Below are 25,238 nucleotides of genomic sequence, written 5' to 3'. Positions count from 1 at the left end.
AGCAGTATTAAAACTGAAAAAAACTTCCAGAGTATAAAAACATTTTAGTGCCATCTGCAACCAAAACCAGGGTACAAATTTCTAGTATTTAATCAGCAAAGATGAAATAAATCATTATTCAAAATATACTCTACTCTCTTAAATAAGGACATCTGTATTTTTTACCCAACAATGGATGCACGGTTGGAAATCCATACGTGGACCTAATTTTTATAGCTGTTTTCTTTCTGTCAAGCACCCTTCACAATGCACCAGTTTCACAAAATAATTTTAGCAAAATTAAAACCTGAGTAGATCTTTTAAACTGCAACACCTAATTGATCCAAACTTCCTGGTGTGACATTTGGTGATTTCCGGTGCACAGTGGAGGTTAACGATCAAGCACCAAAGACTTCACATTCACACTGAGTGTCTAAGTAGATGGCAAAACATGTTACCTTCATGGGCAAAGCACTGTTCTAGGTGTTTTGGAAATATTAACCCGTTTAATCTTCATAAAACTCTATGAATTATGTATTATTACTATCCCAATTTTATAGACATGGAAACTGAGGCACAGAGAGGTTAAGTTGCTGAGGTCACACAGTAACTGAGGGGTCACCAGGATTCACACCCAGGCTACGTCTTAACCATTCCACTATGGTACAAATGCCAAGGAGGCCACACTCTCGGATTTCTAAGTCTTACAATTCAACATAAATAATAGACTAGACTTGGAAAATTATCCATCTTTTCTATGCAAGGGTGACAGAAACTTTCCTTTTTCAAATGCTATTTGTTAAGACAAAATGGTTTTCTTACTTTTGTGCCATTGGAGTTAGAATCTGTTTCATTTCATCCATGATAAGCTCTAGTTTTTCTGGGTGTACCTGTAATACTTTGTCCAGAGTTGGGTGATCTGCTGACTGCAACAGAAGAAAAATCAAACTCCTGTAAATTTAATCAAGTTTCTTCAGCTTCAGAACAAAGAAAATCAATTACAGTCACTTAAATAAGCAAAATAAATTTCATATATATTTATTTTCATATATACCAACCAACACAGCCGGCCGACAGGCACTTGCCAAGCACCTAGCACGTGCCGAATCACAAGATCAAAGAGTCAGTTCGTAATTCCTTGCTACCATGAGTTGTAATTATCCGTATATTCCTATAGCGACTGTTAACAAAGAAACAGGGCACTAAATTCCGCCCAGGAACGGAACCTGACTAGTGGAGGATGCAACCTAGGAATGAATACTTACCCCTGGAGGTTAGTGTGGGCATTTGTGTCCCAAGGTCTGAAATGGATCCTGTAACTGTCCCAGTCCCATCACTGGCATTTTTCAGTTCAATCCCTGTACTATAACCAAAGTTGGGTCTCTCTACTCCCCTTCCTCTCTACATACAACCTGGAGGATAATCCACACACTCATGAAGAAACACAGGAAAAGGCAGCAACAGGGCACCCGACGCACTTCAGCCAGAGTTGGTTACCGCATGGTTACAAAGCTTCACTAACTGCTAAGAGTCTTCTACCTGAGTCTATCTGACTATGGACACGGAAGCACTGAAGCATTACACAGAGCACGTGGGAAGGAGTAACAAAAGTCGTCCTAAACGGGATTTAAAGATAGTGCTCTGGGAGAAAGAAAGTATAATCACTACACCAGAGACAAAATAATCCAAGAGAAAAACACTAAACACTAGAAAAAAATGCCTTGAACTGTTACCTTGTAAAGCTGAAATGTGTTCCCATAGAGCTCCTCCGTCAACATGTTCCTCTGCTCCAAAATGGCTTTGTCATTGTATGCGTACTCCACGATGGCTGATGCCTCTGCATGCCGGAGCATCTTCCTTACGTGGCCTTTAAAACTTCTTATTATCTCTGCAATCTGGGGTTTACTCCTAACCCCAATGTGATCATGGGAAAAGATGAGTGTTACAAGGAGAAAGCTGGGTGGCAACAAAACATAACACCAACATAACTCCTAAGGCCAACTCATCGTTGGGGGGGAAGGTCCTACTACAGAAAAATGCTTATGTGAAGAAAGGTTAAACTTCCTTATATTTCTACCTCAAGCTTTCTAAGTTACTCAGTAGCCAGCCTGCCTGGGTTTGAAACGGCTCTGCTTACCTGTTAAAAGACCCTGAGCAAGTTATTTAACCTCTCTGTGCCTCCGCTTCTTCATTCAGAAAATAGAAAGAATAACACTGACGTGAGGATGAAATGAGTTAAGTAAGATATACGGAGAACTGTGACCAGCACATAATAAGTGCTCAATAAATGTCAGTTCCCATATTAAATTGTTCAGCTTGAAAAAAGTAGGTAAGGACAAAAGGACAAGGTGAAAGTCAAAGATGCACGGAAATATGAATAAAACATATTCTAAGGATGCTCTTTTAAAACAGGACTTAATCATAAGTATTTATATTACATCCTAAAACAATCAAGCATCTGATAATTATAGTCAGGAATAGTTTTTGAAAATTCTGTCAACAGTGCTTTTTTGCTGTTGGTTAGCATATTTTGGCAATTATTACACTCAGAAAGAGACATCAAGACAAGTATCAATTATACGCAATTTAGAAAATCCTCCCATCTTGACATTTCTTGACCCACTGACTCTGCCTGAGTCTACTCACCTGCCCCTCCCAAGCCTCTACCCTCTAAATACTGGTAACAAATTACAAGTTAATTATTTCACTTCTCTTCTTCAGGGCTTCAAGACATCTCATAAGAATGATGAGGGCAGTACCATCATTTTACATTAATTTCAATAATTGTTTTTAAAACCATACTCCCTGGAAATATTACAAACACCTGCTCAGGGCTATTATTATGGTCACGGACTTTTAAGTAACATTTGCATACAATCGGTATCCGAACCTTTAAAAAAACTAGTAAAAAAATATTGTATAAATACAACAACTTACCCATACATGAGAAATTTCTTAACAATATTTCTGGAATATTTAGCTTTACTTAATTCAACCAAATCATCTGAAAAACAAATACGTTACATTACAATGATTCCTCAGAAACAGAGGCAAGATAAATGCACAATCCTGAGAACACAAATAACTCTCTATTTATCCCAGGCAAAAAACAAAAAGTCCTGCAGAGGACACACTACTTTCCCAGGACAGAATTATTTTCCAAGACAGTCTTGGGTATTTTAAGAGAAAACAAGTGACTAATTAAAAATGATTACAATTAACCTTCAGTATGTAAGAAATACCTACCTCGCAGTTCTTCAAAAGCCTGTTGTTTCTGTTCTTCATTACCGTACTGAATGTAACACTGGATCACACGAGTTGAATCATGCGCAAATGCAATCTGGAGGAAAAACAGACTTGGGCCTTTAGACGAAATCTCTGAAGATTTATGTCTTTATCATAGTGGTTATGTTCTATTGCTACGTCTTTCAGAATTCCTTGTTAGAAAAAAAGGTAGGGTCTTCATGGATAAAATTAAATCTAGGTTAACCAGGAGTACAAATACTTGCTTTAATTGTACAGAATGGCTTTCTCTGGTTTTGCTGCCTACAACATGGCATTGAGACAGGAATAGATTTAACCGTTTTGCAAGATTCTTACCATTACTAATTAAAACAAAACCAAATCAAACCAAACCTGTTCAATGAATATGCATGTCATATTTCTCATTTCTCTGAAAGTTCTTTTCGCTATACAGAATTTTCCAATTCAAAAATTCTGTTATTCTACGATTTTTAAAAAAATATAAATAATCTCAGAATGTTTGGCTGTGGCAAGCAAAGGTAAAATGTAAGATAGATTTAAAAGTCTTGCTATGTAAGTAAAAATATCTAGACACACATTATAAGTGAATCCCCCTATTACTCCGATTTTCATTATGATCACCAAACATATATCCAGTTATATTCCTAAAAATTTGTTGTATTTCAAATCTGATTCTCCAATCCATCTTCCCACCACAACTACTGAATGGATTAGATCTTCAATGAAGGACTTGATCAATTTTCTATAGCAATAACTACAATCAGCCATGCAAAATTATTTATTGTGCTATATTACCAGTCTACTTGAATAGTGCTTATTATTTGCTGCTCAGTCTGTCTTTAAAATTTTTGAATTCCAACAAACCAGAAGGTGAAGGTACACCTCCGAAGTCCGTGGATTTCAGAAGAATTTCCTTAAGGGAAATATGTGTAGACAGTTCTGATAAAACTCAAAAAACATTATTTTTAAATAAGGCTGTTTTGTGCCTATATTGATTACTTACTATATAACCAACGTACAGGCTTTAAATATAGTTTTCTCATTTAGACCTCAAAGCAACCTCAAGAGTGCGGCTGTTGTGATTTCCACTTTACAGAAGAGACAAGTTAAGTTTATGAGATATTAAGGAACTTGTTATTCCTATGGCCCTGGGAATGAAACTTAACTTAGTCTGAGTCTTAGATGTATGAAATGTGTAATAGGGATAATGACCTTAAGGGAAAGAAGACAACATATGCGTTGGTTAGTGTAATTCTCAGCAAACAGTAAATAATAAATAGACTGACACTGTCCGAAAGCCACTATGTTAAGCAGCAGAGTGAGCATCTGAACACCAGACTAACCGCCAAGTCCATGGGCATGTAGTAAATAATCCAAGGGCAACTAGGAAAGGATCTTGACTGTAAAACATTTATAAATTGAGGATAATAGACTGCTAGAGATGAGGAGTTCTTTTCTAAAATGATCTTGCTGGATTTGTACAAAAGCAGCAGCTGGGAACTTGCTATTTCAAGACATTATCCTTTAACTGCAATATAGTCTCTGGATAAACCTACCGTGTTTCCCCAAAAATAAGACCTAACCGGACAATTAGCTCTAATGCGTCTTTGGAGCAAACATTAATATAAGACCCGGTATTATATTACATTGTATTACATTACATTATATTATATAAGACCCAGTCTTATAGTAAAATAAGACTGGGTCTTATATTAATCTTTGCTCCAAAGGCACATAAGAGCTGATTTTCCAGCTAGGTCTTATTTTCGGGGAAACACGGTATGTACGTGTTTTGGCAAAGGCTGCCGCTCCAGAGTCCCCAAAACTACCGAGTCTATTATCTTAAGTGAACAGCCATTAGTATTTATCCAAATACACGAGTCAACAGAAGTTTATTATAAAACAGTATTAAACAGCAACAATGAGAATTACTTTAGAACTCCCTAATCTATTATATTTTAAAGATCTTTGCATGTGTGTAAAAGCATGGAAGGAAAGAAAGTAGTCATGTTTGCATCACACACACAAAAAAGCCAGCAATTTAGAACATACAAAAGTATATGGAGTTCAGAGCAATACACTGTAATATATTATTGAACTAATACATTCAAGATAACTTAAAAGAACATCAATTTATTTTAAATCAATTATTTAAAAAATGACATAGCCAAATACTTAATGGTGTTTTTACAATTTCCAAGTAGTAAGTTCCCTCACTCTTAAATTTTTATTTAGTCAGTATCATAAAAGGTATCTGAAATTTTTAGCCAAATACATTTAAAAGAACAACAATTTCACTTGTCATGAATGGTCAGCTCCCTTATATTGAGAGTAAGTCAATTGCAATTGCCAAAATTGCAACTATAAGTAATGCCCTACTTACAGTTTTAATTTTTCCTTGAATCAACTTCTGCAAATCACTCATCAACTTCACTCTTTTTTCTTTGTCACAGTCTTTTCTATAAATGAGAATAAAAGAGGGAGGAAACGTAGCTTATGTGAAAGACATTATTTTAAACACGCAAAACTAAAAACCATTTCAGTGTATGCTCACCTAGTTCAGTATGATTTTCTTTTTGAAGCAGCAAACCTTTTGACATTAAAATTACTATTCCAGAGCAGCCAGAGAAAAGTAATTTTCTCAAAGGCAGAAACTCATCTCACAAGGTATAATTTCACGCATCAATCTAAATCTTAACAGCCAGAACTTCAGAAGTAAAGAAAATAATAAAACAAGTCCAAGATACCAAATACTTAAGTATCACAAAACCTAGCCGATAAGAAATTGTCCTTCGTTTCCTCAGAAATCTTTCAGGAAGGATGTCAAATCCAATTGAACTCTCATATAGTTTCATAAGCATATCTGCCACTATCCTAATGGTTCCACATATTTGTGCAATGGGCAGACATCCAGAGACAGATGCCTCTGCTGGAGGGTTATGAGGACTCCCCAAATAACCCAAGTGCTATGTCCTTTATTTTAGGAAATCTCACTGTTTACAACACACACGTTACTCTGCCTTCATCTCAAAGGGACTAATAAAGATGCCAGTAAGTAGCGTTACCTTCTCAACATCTCCCAAAGCTGCTTTGCCCGAACAACAATGTCATAGTTGGTTCTGTCACTAAGTTGTCTGCTTTGCTTCAGTTCTTTCTTCTTCTTTTTGAAATCATCCCATTTGGGTTTCTTGGCTGCTGAGTCTAGTCGTTATAGAAATTATTTTCAATTACATGTAACATTCTAAGTGCCATAAACATGTACAAGTCAGGCACACAGGGCAATTACTAATCAGGACCTATACTCATTGGGGAAACTAGAAGGGGGAAAATACCAAGAGCCAAAAGAAATGTACACAAGGGGACACTTCGGTCAACGTTGCTCAAGAAGTAGTTCGCCGTAATCAGAAGTGTCTGGACGCTGATGGTAACCACTTTGAGCACCTCTTGTAATTGCAGAAGTCAAACGTGACTTGTATTCATCTTTTGATACTGGTATATATTGAGCATTACAATTTTAATACAGTTTTCCTTTCTTAAAATGTGTATACATTTTTTTTGGCACCTTCTGTATTCTCTGTAAATATACTTTATTTCATTTTCTGTGCTGTTTATACATTTTAAATTTGATTGAAATCAACCAATCATTCATTCAACAGCTATTTATTCTTAAGAGGATACCTATTAAGAAACAAGGAAACTAAAAATATTATGAAATCACTTTAAAATTTTTAAGCACTTTTTCAATTGTAAAGTGAAATATGAAATACTACTTTAGAACTTTAAGTTCATTGGACTTTAGGTATAACCAGTTCTTAATGAAAAGAAGTATTAGTCCAAATCAAAACAAGAAAAACAGCAATTCACTATTCTGAGTGTTGTTATGTATTAAGTCATTTAATTCTTACAATAACTCTATTGTAAGGTGAGCACTATTTTTTCACAAGATGAGTTCTGGGGTAGACACATAAAGGAAAAAAACCTGCAAAATCTTACATACATGTAGAATCTAAAAATGTCAAATACACTGAAGCACAGAGTAGAACAGTGGTTACCAAGGGCAGGAAGGTGAGGGACACAGAAAGATGCTGGTTGAACCGTACAAAGTTATAGCTGTATAGGATGAGTAAGTCTAGAGACAATGTACAGCATGACGACTATCCTCAATACTGTACTGAATACTAGAACCTTGCAAAGAGTTCCGTACTTTATTACCCTCCCTTTTACATGGGGTAAACAAAATCACCAACCAGCTAAGTTCCTAGTTCAAGGTCACACAACTAGGAAATGGTAGAGTGAGGATTCAAACCCAGAGAGGACTCTGAAACTTTGTGTTCTGCTGCCTATTACTCACAACAATGCACAATCAAAATTTCTAAGTTCTTTACTGAGGAATTCTATGAAAGTCAAGTGTCTATTAGTGTTTTTTAAGTCTTCAAAAATCTAAATATTTTACCACTTGAATCAAAAATCCTGATGAGGCCAAACAAAGAACAACTCAATAATGTGTATTACTAACATGAGCATCCTGCAAAGAACCCTTTGGAGAATTAGTTTCTTCTAAATATCCCCCTTTCTCTGATTAAAAATACTCATTGTAAAAAACTTGGAAAACGCAAAGAACAAAATTCTCCTATAATCCCCAAAACTAGCTAATAACCATTAACATTTTATTTCCTTCTGGACTTTTTCCTATGCATGCTTTATATTACTCTAAAAAATTCAGACTCTACAGTCTTCACTTAAACATAATTACACTGTGAGTGTTCCTCCATGAAACTATATATTCCTTAAGACCATAATTTTTAATGGCTATACAATACCCTACGACATATTTATTCCCCTTACTGGCTTCTTACTTATTCCTGGCCTGGTAATAGAGGATTGCAGGCCAACAGAGTGCACATCTACCATTAATATTAGAACATCACGTAGTATACCTCAGAGGGTAATAACAGAGCTCATTTAATTCTACAAACATTTGGGCACCACTGACATTATGCCAGGCTAGGCTGAAGCAGATACCCCAATGTTGGGGATGTCTTGTACCCAATCCCCTCAGCTGATGCTATAAAAATATGAGAAAATAAAATCAGAGTTCCCTTTTGGGGTGTTAGGAACGTAACTCCTAGAGCAAAAGGAACCAGGCTACAGCATGGCAGGATCTTAATATGAGAATGTGTGTGTGTCTTTAAAATGCAGGGGCCAAGAATTCCAGCAAGGAAAGGAAGATTTTTAGGATTTATTAGAAAGGGTAAGAAAGAAGAGGTAGGAAAGAGAAGCTGAAAGAGAATCTAAGGGGTGTGGGGGCGATGGCAAGAAGGAAAAGGAAGATAAAGGGGTAATAACACTGGGGCTGGAGCATGAAAGGACCCTGTAAGACTAATGAGAAACAATGAAAAATTTCCTTGCCTTCCTCTCTCCCAACCTCCCAGTCTTAAGGCTGCTGTCCCTCTAGTGATAAGCCCCACGGAGAGTAGAGAGCGGAGACCAAGGCTAGGGAACTGGACTGAGAGGGCCCCATGACAGTGGTCGCAGTTGGCAGCAAAGGAACAGTGTTAGGATATGCCACGATGGAGAAAAAGAGAAGCGGAGACACCAGAGAAATTCTCATGATGCTGCAGAGAAGGTACATGTACGCCAAGCACAGGTAAGCTGGACACCAGTGCAAGACAACACATAAGAGGGGCACAGTGTCCAACAGACAGCAAAGCTCTGGGTTCGAAATGACCCCTGAAACATCAGGAAGAGATGAGCAGTTTGTTTCAATAGGAGCCATGCCAGTACATCCCGTCAGTTGGCAACTTGTCCTGAACCCATTAAAGTCAAATAGGCCATGTACACACTACACCTTCCCCAGAACTGCCTGCTGGATCTGAGCCATCTGATGGGTTGACTGCATTAGAGTGGCCTACGCTCTGTAAGGAAAGGGCCTGTCTCTTGTTCACTAAGACACCCTTAGCCGAGGCAGGTATTTACCTGGACACACTGTGATTTTAGGCCGCTTCTATGCTGATTAGTCAGGGCCTGTACTTCACTGGTTGTCCATTTTCCCCCCATCTCCAAGCACAGTGCATGCAAAACTCAAATATTTGTTTGTTCAATAAATGATTGAATGAATAAATAAATATTAGCCTACAGAAAGCAAAGTTTTATTAGAATTCCTCTGTATGAAGCCATTACAACTTAGCTCAACTCCACAGCTAGGGTAATTCAACAAGGGCCTAGGACATAAGGAACTCGAAGCATCAAAGGACAATTCTGACCAGGAAGGATGCTTCCTGTTGTTTATTTAATCCCATCTCCTCCCCACCCCAAATGCTGCCTGTCAAGGAACAAGAATGGGAGGTGCCTAACAGATTTCTAGAGCCCTTGTGCATGGTGGTTCTGGCGGTGACTCAGACGGGACACAGCGTCCCCAAAAACTGTGCTGAAGGAATCAGTGCTTACCCTCACTTTTACTGTCCGGCTGAAATTTTCTCTTCTTGTTGAATTTATTTGCCTGCTGGAATTTATTCTTTGGTATTTTATCCCCTTGCTGCTTATTCTTGAACTGCTTCACACCTTTTTTCCCTGGTTTTGTGGCACCTTTCTCAAAGTTCTTAGGTGTGATTTTAAGTCCACCTTCCTTAACTTTTCTTGGGAACGTCTTTGAAGAACCAGAATCTAGTGACAACAATAAATAATTATTAGTTCAATGATCCTGAGCCTAGATCTCTTTTACCCACTGGGTTGCACTTGTTACAGAAAATTACACACTCTTTAGCGAAACATACTTTATCTTACTCTCAAATATGGAGCACGGTGGGATTTTAAAAATCAAAACAAAATTTAAAAACTTTCTCTGATTATAAAATTATAATACAGGTTCATTGTAGAAAACCTACAAAGTAGAGAAATGCGTAATAAAAACTATCCATAATTATAGAGATAACCAGTTGTCAGCTTGGTGTATTTGTTTTAAGCATAAAGTAGAGATGAGATATTATTTATATACCTTTATATTCTACTTTAATAACTTCATGTCATTAAAACCTTTACACATCATTTCCAATGGTTGAATAACATCACAGGAATGTAAGAAAATGAACACTTAAAATTTGTCTACCATATAGACAAATTAAATATGTTAATTTTTCAAACTTTCTAGTTTTAAAAGAAAGTATACAAAGCCTATAATAAAGTTATTTGACAAAAATCTTCCTTGGTCAACAAAGCTCGCAAATTAAATACCTAATAAATGATGTGAAAACTGCAACAACTATGCCCTAAGACTGCTGCTGGAAAAAAAAAATTACTTAGGAAACATTTAGTCATTTACACAGATCCCGACTTTTCTATTTTGCAATACTGACACCTGATGGAATAATATAGACATCACAATCAGAAATCTTGAAGACGAAAGTATTTGGCTTACTAGTAGTGTGTATTCATCAGCCACAATTTATCATGCATTTAAGTAAAATGTGGTGAATTCGTGTGACTAGTATGAGACAACAGTATCATTAGCTGACATTAAGGGGTCTTTCATGAGTATTACATCCCCCAATTATCCTAGCAATTTCTTAAACGTCTTAGTTTCACAGGGAACATGCAAACTCATAAACGTTAACATCCACTTTTTCTCTTATTTTAATCCTAATCCTACCCACCAATACAGACTGCAATCTGCCACGTGCCCCCTCATCCCACCAACCCCTCTCTTCAATTACAAGGACCAAAACAAGCACATGGGAAGCATATTTGGGTACAGCTAGCTTACCACTGTTTTTATGAAATCTGTTTTTTTCTTGTGACGTCTTTGTATTTTTCCCTGTAAATTTTTTTTTTCCTTTGACTTCCATCATAGCAACTCTGAAAAACAAAAACAAAATCCAAAAGGATCACTGGATTGCTCGCATGGAATAAGAGTCATTAAGTAGTCACTGCCACATTTAGTACCTGAGTTCACAGATGCAGGACAAATCACCTGGGTAACCACACAAATCCAGGAGCTACACAATCACTGCTTCTAAGATTTTAAAGTTGAAAATAAAATAAGCAACGCAAAAACTAAGAAAACACACACACACACAACCCTTGGCTAGTGTGTGATGTATTTGGAGGCAACATTTCAGCAATAGTACTGGCTAGAAACAGACCATTATTTACATTAAATGTGATACAAGTGTCTGTGTTTGTGTTTCTTATAACGTGGGAAGACTTCGTGATGAGAAACTGATAATATTACCATTTGATTTCTTGGTCTCTATCCAAAAAAGCCGGGAACAAACAACAGGTTGCACTTACCAAAAATTCAGATTTAATGAATGAATATTAAAGATTATCTACAAGTTCCCTATGTAATGCAATGGAGCTAAAACAAAGACTAGCTTCAAATGTTTCTTATTCTTTTAGAGGCAACCCAGTACTTTTCAGTGACCTCCAAAAGATTATGTTTAAATATTTAATATTTCATTTTAAGGAATCCGCCTACCAGCTCACTTCTGGGTAAGGGACCCCATGGTGCACAGGGCAGACCACAGGTAACCCCTCACCTACCCAAGGCTCCTGAAAACAGAATATATCAGGGGCAAAAGCCATGTGGTTATTTCTCAGCTTTCCAAAATTGTATATTCAACTCATTTCTAAATTTCTAAAGTTGACTCTCTAACGTAGATGTTAGTATTTCTGTGACAGTTTCTCAGTCTTGACTCATCTTTCATGACCGAGACACTTCTGAAGACTACGGTTAGGCACTTGGTCGAATAGCCTTCATTTGGATTTTATTTGGTATTTTCTCACTATTAGACTGGTATTATGGATTCTGGGGGAAGAATACCAGAGCTGAAGTGCCCTTGACATCACATCATATTACAAGGAACATGATACCAACATGACTGCTGATACTAACCATGATCAGATTAATGTTTGCCAGGTTTTTCTAAAGTTACTATGCTTCCTTTCCATAATCTATTTATTAAAAGCAAGGCATTAAGTTCATCCCAAACTGAAGGGGAGGGAAGTGAGCTCACTTTGTAGAGAGAGGGGTATTCAAGAATTTAAAATATGTATTTAGGGGCCGGCCCAGTGGCTCAGGTGGTTAGAGCTCCATGCTCCTAACTCCGAAGGCTGCCGGTTCGATTCCCACATGGCCAGTGGGCTCTCAACCACAAGGTTGCCAGTTCAACATCTCAAGTCCTACAAGGGATGGTGGGCTCTGCCCTCTGCAACTAAGATTGAGCACGGCACCTTGAGCTGAGCTGCCGCTGAGCTCCCGCATGGCTCAGTTGGTTGGAGCGCGTCCTCTCAACCACAAGGTTGCCGGTTCGACTCCTGCAAGGGATGGTGGGCTGTGCCCCCTGCAACTAGCAACGGCAACTGGACCTGGAGATGAGCTGCGCCCTCTACAACTAAGACTGAAGGACAACAACTTAAAGCTGAACGGCACCCTCAACAACTAAGATTGAAAGGACAACAACTTGACTTGGAAAAAAGGCCTGGAAGTACACTGTTCACCAATAAAATTCTGTTCCCCTTCCCCAATAAAAACCTTTAAAAAAAAGAAAATCAAGAAATTAAAAAATATACATGTATTTAAAACCAGCATAACGATTAATACTTTGGCTGATATATTTTGAGATTATGCAACACTGTGTCTCTCCCACGGATTTTAGCATTCTCCAGTGAATCTTGCCTGCAGCAGTAACTGTGGTGCTTTAATGGTGACTTTCTATTTCCCTCATTACTTCTACCTCTTATTATTTTGGATTCTTCTGTAGGGAAAATTTGCTTCTTCCTCATGTATGTATTTAATCATTTATTTACATCAGTAGGATCTCACAGATATTTTACTATTGAGGTTATAACTGAATACTGTCATTATTTTGTTGCTCAAATTGTTCTCACTTTGGCCAGTGGGAAATTTTTCGTTCCTGTGTCCTTTTGACAAGCCCCATCTTTTTTTTCAGCATGTCCTTACTTCCTGGCACTTGTTCCAACTTAATCTTCTATTTTCCCTACAGTAGCCTTGAAATCAGCAATTTAGCCCAGAAACCATGGTTCCTTTTACCGAGAATGGTACTAAAAAAAACCAGGATCTGAGAGCTAGCTTTGCTTGCTGTCACTGCTTCTAGGCCTTTTCAGGGCTAATATATGTGTGTATACTAACCTATGTGTGCACACAAACCTGTATTTCTCTACCTATTACCTAAGTTCATACTAATGTCTCCAACTCTAATGCCACACGGTTCACGCTCGTTTTCCTCTCTTGCTTATGTGTCAGTTCTTTCTCTGACAGTGAGACACCTGCCTCCCAGTAGCTACAATCTGTGTATTGTTCAATCCCAGCACACGTGTACTTTCAGAATTGCTAACTTGCACCTCCATGAGATACCAATTTACCAACTACAGTACAGTGTTTATTTAGTTTTGTTTTTTCCCCCTCACATAATCCATTCAACAGTTTTCCAGTTACTTAGGTTAATTCTTTTCCCACTATCTTTTCAGTGAGGTTATTTTATATGTTTGTACCAGTTAGGTTCATTTTGTCACAGTCTGCGTTCCATTCCCAGATATGTGGGTTGACTTATTTTTCCATCTGCACAGTCAAGGTCACTGTTTTTGGTGTACAGGGCTGACGTGACATATGCAGTCATTTATCCTCCACTACAGCACCTTACTGCTGCATAACCCAAAAAGTCCCCCATGGAGCCCCTCTGCAATTATCCTCTCCTGGCTCCCCCAGCAAGCGCTGATCCCATCTGTCTAGTTTTGTGCCTTTTCAAAACAGTCATACAAATGGAATCAGGCAATATATAGCCTTTTGGGTCTTGCTTCTTTCACTTAACAAAATGCATTTGCTTGGGAACCCTGTACCTTCAGATCCAACCATCACTTTTGTGTCTCTCAGATTTCTCTCTTCCCGTTTCCTCTATTATCTCATTCAGGCTCTGTATCTCTTGCTCAGATTGTTTTTTGCTGTTAGATCCAATTTCCTGTGTTCCACTCTGCTGCTGCTTGATTAATCATCTATTAACACACCCATTTCATGTCATTTAACTGCTTAAAATCTTCAAAACTTTGCCATGGCCTACAAGGAAAAATTTCAAACTCAGATTAGCATTCACAGCCATTCAAAATTGGGTCCTAACTTACCCCCAACCCACATACCACACTGAAAACAAACTTACTTCCTCACTATTCTTCTTTAGGATCCAAACTTTAAAGCGATTCTATCAATATAAATCCTACCCATCCTTCAAATACAGCTTTGATGACAATTTCTTATAAATTCTTCTCCATACACCTCTCCTCTTTCCCAAACGACGCTCCCTCTTATTCCTATGGTACATTGTTTTTTTAAATGCATACTTTCTTTTTTTTTTTTCATTTTATTGGGGAAGGAGAACAGGACTTTATTGGGGAACAGTGTGTACTTTCAGGCCTTTTTTTCCCAAGTCAAGCTGTTGTCCTTTCCATTTTAGTTGTGGAGGGTGCCATTCAGCTTCCAGTTGTTGTCCTTTCAGTCTTAGTCGTGGAGGGCGCAGCTCAGCTCCAGGTCCAGTTGCCCTTGCTAGTTGCAGGGGGCGCAGCCCACCATCCCTTGTGGGAGTCGAACCGGCAACCTTGTGGTTGAGAGGACGCGCTCCAACCAACTGAACCATCTGGGAGCTCAGTGGCAGCTCAGCTCAAGGTGCCCTGTTCAATCTTATTTGCAGGGGGCACAGCCCACCATCCCTTGCGGAACTCCAGGAATTGAACCGGCAACCTTGTGGTTGAGAGCCCACTGGCCATGTGGGAATCGAACCTGCAGCCTTCGGAGTTAGGAGCACGGAGCTCCAACCGCCTGAGCCACCGGGCCGGCCCCCTATGGCACATTTTGATGGGCTTCTTATAATTTAACACTTTGGACTTGAAATGTATTGACTACCTACACACTGTACTACAAAGCTATTGGGTTGGATAAAAAGAAAAAGTGTGGTATGCTAGAGGAGACAAGCAGTAAACTACAACACAACGCATTTAAGCCTTATAACAGTGTATATAAAGTGTCCAGGGGGCCACAGAGATGAGAGCTTAACTGTGCCTTGTGAAGGGAAATAGCAGAGATTTCCTAGAGACAGAGGGACATGTGACTGATCTTTAACTGCTCTCAGCAGACTTATCACTGTGCTGTGAAAGTAGTAAACATTGAATACCTAACCTGTTGGCATTCCTCGTCTTCCTCCCTCTCCACGTCTCTCTAGGTGACCTCATCCAATCCAATGGCTTTCTATACTTTCTCTATTAGGATTATCTCCTTGGGCTCCAGACCTGTGTCTAACTGCCTACCTGCCACCTCTGGTTATGTGTCTAACAAGCACCTTACACTTAGTAAGTCCAAAACATTAGTCTTTACTTCCACTCCAAACCACACCCAAACATCCTCATCTTTTCCCCACCCCATTTTTCCCCATCTCAGCCAATGGTACATCATGCGCTTCTCTGCTCAAGGAAGAAACCTAAGATTTATCTATGACATTTTCTTCTCTCGTTGGCTACATTCAGTCCTTCAGTAATTCTTCAATCCCCTTTAAAAATAGCTCTAACCTTCCCATTTTGATCTCCACTCCCACCACTGGAATCCAAACCATCAATAGTTTCCAATTACATAATCAATAATAAACCAAATTATAGTTTCTAAAGACAACCAGGACCTATCACGTTTCTCTCTTGCTTATAAGCCTTCACTGTTTGCTAAACATGGGAATATTTCCCCATTGTAGAGAAAATCTAAACTTCCTTACCAAGGCCTTAAAAACCCTAACGGACCTCGAACCACTTTACCCCTAACTTTACTTTTTACTTCCGTACACCTAGTTCACTACACTGGTCCCCTTTCTACAGCTCCCACCTGAGAAACAACCCAAGTTACTGCTTCCGCGCAGTTTCCCCTGGGCTTCCAATTTTCAGGGTAGCCTCTCGTCATGCTTTGGGTCTCCGCTTACAAGTCACTACTTAGGACTCTCCCGTTCTCTATCTCAGCACCCAGTCCGTTTCCATCCCAGCGCTCATAACTTGCAACCGCACGAGTACATTCGGGTTGTAACCTGGGCACCTAGCACTGACCAGGCGTACCGCGGTTCTCTGTCAAACGTACAACCTAAAGGCTGAACGCAACCAGCACAGGCCCGGATTTTAGAGCGTGAAGGTAATTCAGGTGAACCCAGCGCTCCCAGAGCAACGCGGCAGGAAGGTGTCGTAAACCCGCCCTCATCGCCAGGCTCCCCGTCAATCACCAGACTTCCCCAATAGAAAAGTCCACAGCACGTTGCTCAGCGAGTGACAGGTGTGAACACCTTCTCCACCCTCTCCGGCCGCCCCGAGAAAACTCTCCCCCTGCAGCGATCCGCCGGGGCGAACCTCTCCCAAGAGCGGAGCCCAGGGCCGCCGCACTCACCGTGCACGTGTGGCCCAGGCAGGCGCAGGTCCGGCTCCGGCCGCCGCTTCCGCTTCCTCCCCTAGCCCCGCCCCTAGGCCCTCTTTTCTTTCTTCTTCCGCCGCGGAGCTGGGGTTAAGGGGTGGGGATTAGCGACTTCGGCCTTTCGATTGGTCCGCTTCTATTCGTTTTCATATAGAGCCATGAAGGGTGAGCCACACGCGGGTTTTGGCCCTTGAGAGGATCCGTCGGGCGAGGAAGTGTTAGCGGCTCTGGAAAGTGACGTTATTAACCCTGTAGTTTCCGCGCCGGGAAAGAGAGGCTTCTCGCGAGGGCTACTTGTTGAAGCCGAGACTTGGTTGGCGCGGTTAATCCCGTAGCCTGAAATACTACGAAAATAGTTGAAGTTTTTTGAGTGAGTGCTGTTGATTTCCATCCTCTGTGGCAGTCTAGCGTGGAGGATAAAAGGGATATCTCGGGAGTTGGTTTCAATTGTAATCCCGGTTTTTTCCTCTTGCTAGCTGTATGGCTTTAGGCAAATGACTCAATTTCTCTGAGCCTTGGATACGTGATCAATAAAATGGAGATAGCTGAGTCATGCATGGAAAGCGCTTAATTCAGTGAATGATCGTGATGAGCGCTCAACAAATCTTTGCCATTTTTGACCTCTGCCTATTCCTCTAGACTGCATTTATTCCATTTTCATCTTCAGAGAACGAGACTGTAGTAGTTAGGAAACGATACGATGAAACTGACGCCGCAGATGTGGTCGTGTCAAACAATAGAATTTATTCTTTTTTTTTTTATTAAATTTATTGGGGTGACAATTGTTAGTAAAATTACATAGATTTCAGGTGCACAATTCTGTATTACATCATCTATAAATCCCATTGTGTGTTCATCACCCAGAGTCAGTTCTCCTTCCATCACCATATATTCGATCCCCCTTACCCTCACCTCCCACCCCCCACCCCCTAGAATTTATTCTTTGACACACTGAAGAAGTCAGAATTGAAACTGTTGGCGAGGTTGTGCACCTTCCTAAGGTTCTGGGAGAGAATCGTTTGCCCCTTCCAGATTCTGGTAGTTTCCAGGCGTTACTCGGCTTGTGGCTGCATGACTCCAATCCCAGCCTCTGTCTTCAAATGGACTTTTCTAATGTGTCTTCTTATAGGGATATTTGTCATTGAATTTGGGCCCCACTGGAATAATCCAGGGTGATCTCATATAGAGGTCCTTAATTATCTCTGCAAAGATCCTTTTCCCAAATAAGGTCACTGTCCTAGGTTCTGGGGGTTGGGACACTGACATATCTTTTGGAGGGCCACCTGGAAAGTTGAGGAATTGGGACTTGATCACAGGTGTGTCAAGCATCAGATTTTACCGTCTTCCCAATCATACTATTTCTGGCTTGAAACTGGTTATTCACTAAACTTGAGGGCAGAGCCATGTTTATTTTCCAGGCACCTATCCCACTGCTCAGCACATAGATGTTTGGTAAGTACTTACTGTCTCCCTTAAGTATTATGTTTGCATTTCATCTCATTTAAGTCTCATGAGACTTAAGTACGTCTTTTACCCTCATTTTACGCAGCTTTGATCCAGTGAGCCTGACTCCAAACAACATGGCTGCCTCTGGACTGGTTTCTCCAATCCATTAATTCTCCAGTAAATGCTCAAGAGGAGAGAATAAGAGGAACAGGAATTACTAGAAGTACATCAGCAGAGCCTGTTAGTCAAATAGTATGCTACGTGCTAGTCCAAAAAAAAAAAATAATAACTTCACAAAAACACCCTACCACACAAAACCTGAGCGGGATATATTTGTATTTTCCAGGTCGCAGATAGTAGCATCCCGTATCCTCTCAGACAACCATATAGCTGAAGTAAACATATACATCAAAACCCTACTTATTCATTTGCCTTTTCAGCAAGGAGAAAAAAGTTATCACATATCAAAGTCCTAGATTATTATTAATAATGTTATTTATCAAGTCTCTTTTGCTGAAAAAGGGGATTCACTTGAGTGCTTTATTTGTTTGGAGTGAGTTGAAAGTATCATGGTTTTTTGTAGAATAGCAACAAAGTTTATCCTGTAATTTTGCAGTTAACCAAATTAAACCCATTAATTCTTCAAATATCTAATAATCTAAATGTTGAGCATTATGTATATTCCTAGAAGCACGAAATGTTCTTCCTAAGTGATATAGCATACAATTTAATCAGAGCAACTAGACTTGTACACATCCAAGAGGTTTCTAACAATGTAATTAACAAGACTGGCCTTGGAATCACAGGAATCGGGCTTAGAATCCCAGGTCTGTATGACCATGGACAAGACAGTTAATTTGTAGAGGCCTCAGTTTCTGCACATGTAAAATGAGTGAAACAGCACTTACCTGTTGGGAGCTACTCTGACTCAAAAATGATAACTGTAAAGTTATTAGCCAACAGTAAATGTTGAGTAATTTATAGCTAGAGAGAGAGAACCAAATTGAATCCATTAGAGATGCTTTTGTCTGAAAGTAATTGGACAGTTCAGCTAATGGCTTAAGCAATCATTTTCTTCTCACAAAATTCTGAAGGTAGTTGGTTGCTCTAGTTCAGTGACAACAATATCATCAAAGACTCATTCTTTCAGTTGGTGTGCACCACCATGCTTGGTGTGTTGACTTCATTCTCCCACTTGTTGCTTTCATTTTTTTTCTGTTTGTACCTTTTGACCATCTTCACCCACCCTCCAGCCCCCCACCCCACCCCCACCTCTGGAAACCACCAATCTGTTCTGTTTCTATTGAGTTCTGGTTTTTCAGATTCCAAATATACTTGAGATCGTATGGTATTTGTCTTTGTCTGACTTATTTCACTGTTGCTTTCTGATTGCAAGATGTACGTCTCAGTTTCAGGAATTATATCAGAGCTCAGGGCTAGGAGAATGGAGAAAGGGATGAAACCCAATTTTTTTTTAACCCAGAAGGCCACTATTCTGTCACAGAAGGAAAAGACCCAGCAAGGTTCCCCTTCTGTTTCAATGCCTAGAACTAGATCACATGGCCACCCCCAGGACTGAAAGACCATCAGATATATTAACCAGGCATTTGGGTTTCACTCTTTTTTTCAGAACTCTAGTAAAATTAAAGTTCACTTGGCAAATACACTTCCATCCAGCAGTAGAGATTTAATTTGTAATTTAAACTAATCTGGTTTGAAACTTAAAATAATAATAGTATCCATGGTGGTGAATCACCTGGGGAGTTTAAAACACAAAAAGCAAAACCAGTAATTCTGATTTAATTAGTCTGAGTGGGGCCTGGGCAATGAGAATTTGGAAAGTTCCCCAGATCATGCTAACATGCAGCTAAAATTAAGAGCCAGTTGTTTAAGGAATGGCGCTCCAGTTGTTGATTTGATTAGTTAACTCAGTATTAAACCCCACAATCTGATCCCTGTTTTGCAGTCACGAGATTTAAAGAATTAAATGTATGATACATTTGTTTCTGTAAGCAAAATGTCTTGGACATAACTGTAACCTTTCTTGTTGCTTGAGGTCTCCTGTAGTAATTTAATATCATTAGATACTGGAAATGGTTTAAATCTGAACTATATACTTTCAAATGTATTCTGAAAAATGTTTGCTTTTTTCCCAATGCCTCATGATTTTGTGCAATATTTCTCTTTTCCATAAAAATAAAATGTATTAGGTATCAGCTCCTACACATCTCCCTTCTCCCAAATCAGTTCTTTGGAGTTCTAATGAATGGATTTTTAACTAATTGCTGTTGTTTCTGTTTCCCAAATGCATGAGCAGGGATAAAGGGCATGTTAGTGATATTAAGCCTAAGTGAGATTTTGGCAAAGATTGGGTTTTATTTTCAGAACCTATTAGAATCATAAATCCATGGAAATGGAGCAGTTGCCAACACATTTACCGTTAGTAAGAATGAACTGCTTCTCAGTAGGGAGGATTATGTTTTTAAATACCATTAATTTGCTAAAAAGTGTACTACACAATATAATCTAAGCATTAACTGCATTTTATAATGTTCTGGTTGAAATTGACCCTGTCCTAATTTACAATCTTTGTTGACACGCTTATTAGGGGCAGCAGAAAAGTCATATGACAAAAATGAAAGTTTATCTGATGGCAGTATAAAGTATTAGCTTTAATACAAGATTATGTCAGCGTGTGATGGAGAAATAAAAATCAAGATTAGTTAATAGCACTTAGAACCCATGAATTATCTTGTATACAGAGAGCCCTTAAATGGCACTGTGATTTTGTAAAAACAAAACTCAAGCAATATGTACCAGCTCTGGGTTTTAGCTAGAATGAGAACAACTAACATGTTTTTGGTTTAAGTTTTTGTTTAAATGTTTTTAGGCTTGATCAGAGGTACGTATGCATTGTTCTATGCCATTTTATATAAGAAACTTGAGCATTCATTGTTTTTTGGTATCCACGGGGGGTCCTGGAACCAATCCCTCTTGGATACTGAGGGATGACTGTAGTTAACTCTTTTGTGGAGTCAAAAGTTATACGCAGATTTCTACTGCACAGGAGTTGGTGCCTCTAACCCATGCATTGTTCAAGGGCCAACTGTATTTCCTTTGGAAAGTAGTGACTGGTTTTGGCTTTTTTGTTCTCCTTGATTTGTGAGTAATAGACTTGATAAGTAAGCATATTAATAATTTTTTTAATTATCCTTCCCATTTTACTTTTAAAACTATAGAAAGTTAGTCAGGACTTACAGTGATGTTCCACTTCTACCTACCTACCCGACGTTCTTCCTCCTTTTAAGATGGAGATTAACCAACTAGCCTAAACCCATTATGTCAGGTTGATTTCTCCAGGAAGCAGATGCCAGGATAGAATTAGGAAGCCAAGAAATTTACTGGGGAAAAGCCTGTGAAAGACGAGGAGAGAGGGAACAGGAGTGAGTGGGAAGAGCCTCACGCCATAATACAGATCTGACACTTGTGAAGGTGGAGACGGGAGGAAGGAGGATGTGGTAGAAAGATCTTGAGACTACAGTAGAGCTCTGAGAAAGTCTTGCCTAGGCCAACATAGAGCTCCAGCGCAGAGATTGCCCACTGAAGGCCTCATAGGTGGGAATGGCCTGGCTCTAGTACCCTGCAGCGCTCAGTCACTGGCTGGGAGCAACCCAGGGAGAGCATGACCTCAGCATAAGTGCTGAGGGGGAACACGGAGTTGTGGCCATGGGAGGCTGTCAGCAGCTAACTATGTGTCTCGCAACAGGTTCTCTCCTGAACGGAGATCAGGGCAGTTCACTGTCATGGCCACCAGAGTCCACCCCTTGCACAGCACAGGTGTACTTCCCTATCCACGTTAGGAGAGTAGCTAATCCATCGTTCCTGTGGCTCTCTTCTAAGGAAGCGGGAGATCAGTGAGATGAACTATAATCTCCTTAGGGCTGCAGCAGACGCTCATCATCTCCTTCCCACACTGTGCATTCTATTTTCACCTCACACTCAGCTATGAACTTGGCAACTTCCGGTGGCTCACCCTTGGCTTGGTGACTTAAACCTTCACTTGTGAGGCTTCCGAGACCCTGGTACCATCCCTGTCTAAGGCAAGGCTTACTACTCAGGTCCACTGCCAGTTCCAGCGAGAGCTAAGGAGTACTGAGGGGCACCTACGGGATCACCTGGGCTCTACCCTTATCCCTCCAGGGTCCCATCATATAAAAGCAGCCTACCTTCTCTTTGGGATAAGAGTTAATCACCCCTGCCAAGATGGTGACTCCTCTTTTCACTGTTGGACCTGGACATAATGAGTCCAAAATGTCTAGGTCGCGTCCATGGTTCAATGGAACTCTTGTTTAGCCCCTGGCAAGAGTGTGTCCCCTTTGGCACAAGGACCTCTAACCCTGTAGAACCCAGGGCTATGGGGTCATAAGAGGGTCATTGAGAATGACAGTAAGTGGAGCCATTCCTGCTTCTACCCCTTGGTTCCCAGACCTATTCTTACAGCCTCATATAGAGATCTCTGATTTTGATTTATTTATTTTGCAGATTATAGCCTCCAAGTTGGTGCTTCAGCAGGCCAATGCAATGCTCTATGAGGCTGGCTGCCTCTGGATGGCGCAGTGTGTGGTATGACTTATAGATCCTATAACTCCCTTTGCTGTGACGTGTGTCCCCTGTTCAGATGCTGTTACATAGGAGTCATGCCTACACATCAGGCATTTCATTAGCTTCTGGGTAGTGGTGCTGGCTGAGGCTCTAGGCAGGAAAGGCGAACATACACTTGGAGTGGGACTCTATCCCTACAAGGAGAAACTGCTGGCCCTTCCAGAATGAAAGGAGCCCAATGGCATTAACTTACCAGCAGGTGGCCTGTTGGTCTCTTTGGGAAATATGTAGTGCTATATCAGGGGCTCAGCAACCTCAGCAATGGTTTCTGTTGCTGGCACGTTCTACTTCAGAGGAAGCAGTAGTTAGACTGGCCTTGGTAAGTGCAAGTTTATGCCACTGGGCCCATGTGTAGCTTCCATCTCTGGCATTGTGGCAACTCATTCATGTATCCATCACGCCAGTTTTAGCGTGCCCAGTGCTGAAAGCTGACTAATGTCAACTGGTTGAGTCATTTTGCCTATTTGGTTGTTCATTGTCCACAGCGAATGTCTTTTGATGGGTATTAAAATGTGAAAATGTTCCCATTTTGTTTCTACTCCCATATGTCCACCCACACGCCTTTACCCTGGACCTCCTTGCCGCCCATTGTCCTTTTCCTTCCAGGCCCCTGACAGGCTGTTTGGGCCATTGGCCAATGATTCAGAATCTCTCTATATTCTCACCGTGGGCCACTTCTGCTTCCACATAAAGTGGATGACCATGCGTACTGCCTGCCTGTCAGGGAGATTCTTCCCCCTCCGTTGTCTTTCAGCATGAATGGAGCTGCAATGCTGCTGTTGAGGTTCAGTTTACAACCACATACTGAGCCAACTCTTGTGTAAACTCTGCTTGGGCTTTGCTTCCTCCTTCAGCTGTCTCTGGCACCCTGCTATATGGCCTAAGTGAGAGCTGAGGAAGGGGGGCTGCTGCAATCATGTGGGCGATATGGACATCGGGGCTCCCTTTGCATGCAGCTAATTCATGCCCCCCAGTCCTCCTTGGGCTCAGTCCCTGATACACCATTTCCATCTTACAGGGGATTGTTGTTGGGTCCATCAGGCTTTATGAATTGATAGGCAAGACATAACTCAGCTCATAATGGATAGTCCCGGATGGGTGGTCCTTGGTACTCTCTAGTCAAGCATTCTCGGTCAGGGCTCAGTGACATGCCAGGAGCTGTTTTCTGAGCTGTGTGTCACTCTTCATTACAAATGATGCCACAACCTGGCTCCAGCACCTCAAAGCCCTGTGTTGTGATCCTCCTACTGGGGCTTTCCTGCGTCTTTCCCCTCCACTGACACCTCCCACCCCACGGGCTCTGCCAGGCTGCTTTCACTACCGCCTGGCCCTGCCGCACAGCTCCTTCCTGACCCAGGCCCCACTCAGAGGTGGCAGCCTTCCACGTCCTTTGGTGTATGGACCAGAGCAGGATTCCTAGACGTGCAATATGTGGCCTCCAGCACCTCGGGGCCCACAGGCATGGTACTTCTTTCTCTGTGTTAGGGATGCAAGATGTGGCAACGTGTCTTCTCTTTGGAGTGGACGTCCTAACGTGCCCTGACCCTAAAAATGTGCACTTCCTTTTTCTTAGTCCTAGCTTTTAGGTTTCCTGAAAGGCTTATGGAAGTGGTCTGTCCCTGAATCTCTGGAGGGTTTGTCTTCTACCTTCTGGAACACGTATTTCTTACCAAGGTCGCTAGCATGCTAGCCACGCCTTTATGCTACGGGTGTAGTGGATCAGTGTGCTGCCCAGATGGCCCAGATCTCGTTGGACTATATTGAGACAGAAGGTGGGCGAGCTAACACAGCCCTGGTAAAAAACTGTAAATGAATATTGTTGTTCATTCCAAGGAATGATCCTATTTTCCACCTTTTTTTTTTTTTTTTCATCCTACGGTATTTAACCATCTGCTATGACAACTTAGGCATTTAACCTTGGCTCTCCAGGCTATGGAACGAAGCCGGTGTTTGCCCCATCTGCTGGGTTTCACACCATGGTGTTAAACACCATGTTCCAAGAAAGTGGCCCCAAGTCAGTATTTTTCTGCTCCTTCACTTTTACCTTCCAGCCTGTTGGTCAAGCCCCTGGGTACGCCTCTGCTCTTGATGGTATTTGCTGGCCAATTCTTGCAGGTCATTTGGGTATAATCTCTTTTCTCACTCAGCAGGCCCAGCATATCCTTAGCTGGGTTATGCTGGATTTCACCCTAGTTATTGGCCTGGTCACCAGGAGAGGCAGTGGGAGCAGCTCCTGAGGGCAGGGGTTTAGGGAAGCAGGAGTCATCTTGCACAAAGAGATCTCTGCAGTGTCTTCCTGCACAAGGTAAGTCGAGCTCTCAATAAGGAGCTGCGGGCCACCTCTGCAAGCTGTGCGTGTGCAGGACAGTTCGTGGAGCCCAAATCTTTGGGTCGGTTCCCACCCATGTCCCCATCTCATATTTCAGGGTCTCGGGTTCGCCGAATC

At 40.8% G+C, this 25,238-nt stretch overlaps 1 protein-coding gene and 1 long non-coding RNA gene across 6 annotated transcripts in view; one reads left to right on the top strand and one right to left on the bottom strand.

Moving 5' to 3' along the window:
* The window catches only part of PUM3 (pumilio RNA binding family member 3), a 44,286-nt gene extending 27,537 nt beyond the window's left edge, over positions 1-16,749 (bottom strand). Inside the window, exons 1-9 of one of the 5 annotated variants that reach the window (XR_012495725.1) lie at positions 16,661-16,749; positions 11,003-11,094; positions 9,691-9,906; positions 6,309-6,444; positions 5,627-5,702; positions 3,226-3,319; positions 2,917-2,983; positions 1,713-1,887; positions 802-905 (exon numbers count right to left, since the gene is read on the bottom strand). Coding sequence is in view for 4 of the 5 variants with exons in the window: in XM_074330498.1 (XP_074186599.1) it covers positions 802-905; positions 1,713-1,887; positions 2,917-2,983; positions 3,226-3,319; positions 5,627-5,702; positions 6,309-6,444; positions 9,691-9,906; positions 11,003-11,087 (953 nt within the window). In the remaining variant the exon portion in view is untranslated. Of the gene's footprint in view, positions 1-801; positions 906-1,712; positions 1,888-2,916; positions 2,984-3,225; positions 3,320-5,626; positions 5,703-6,308; positions 6,445-9,690; positions 9,907-11,002; positions 11,095-11,181; positions 11,204-14,097; positions 14,121-16,338; positions 16,625-16,660 lie in introns of those variants that run through there. The other 4 variants (XM_074330498.1, XM_019730026.2, XM_074330495.1 and 1 more) reach the window with 4 other exon arrangements.
* Positions 16,750-17,621: 872 nt separating this feature from the next.
* Positions 17,622-18,862, top strand: LOC141571340 (uncharacterized). Its single transcript, XR_012496102.1, has 2 exons — positions 17,622-18,136; positions 18,234-18,862. It is a non-coding gene; the product is annotated as an uncharacterized LOC141571340 (long non-coding RNA).
* The last annotated feature ends 6,376 nt before the right edge of the window (positions 18,863-25,238 follow it).

This window comes from Rhinolophus sinicus, linkage group LG04 (assembly GCF_036562045.2).
Source record: "Rhinolophus sinicus isolate RSC01 linkage group LG04, ASM3656204v1, whole genome shotgun sequence".
NCBI classification, from domain to species: Eukaryota; Metazoa; Chordata; class Mammalia; order Chiroptera; family Rhinolophidae; genus Rhinolophus; species Rhinolophus sinicus.
The sequence above is the reverse complement of the archived record's forward strand: the minus strand, read 5'-3'. Positions and strand labels throughout refer to the sequence as shown.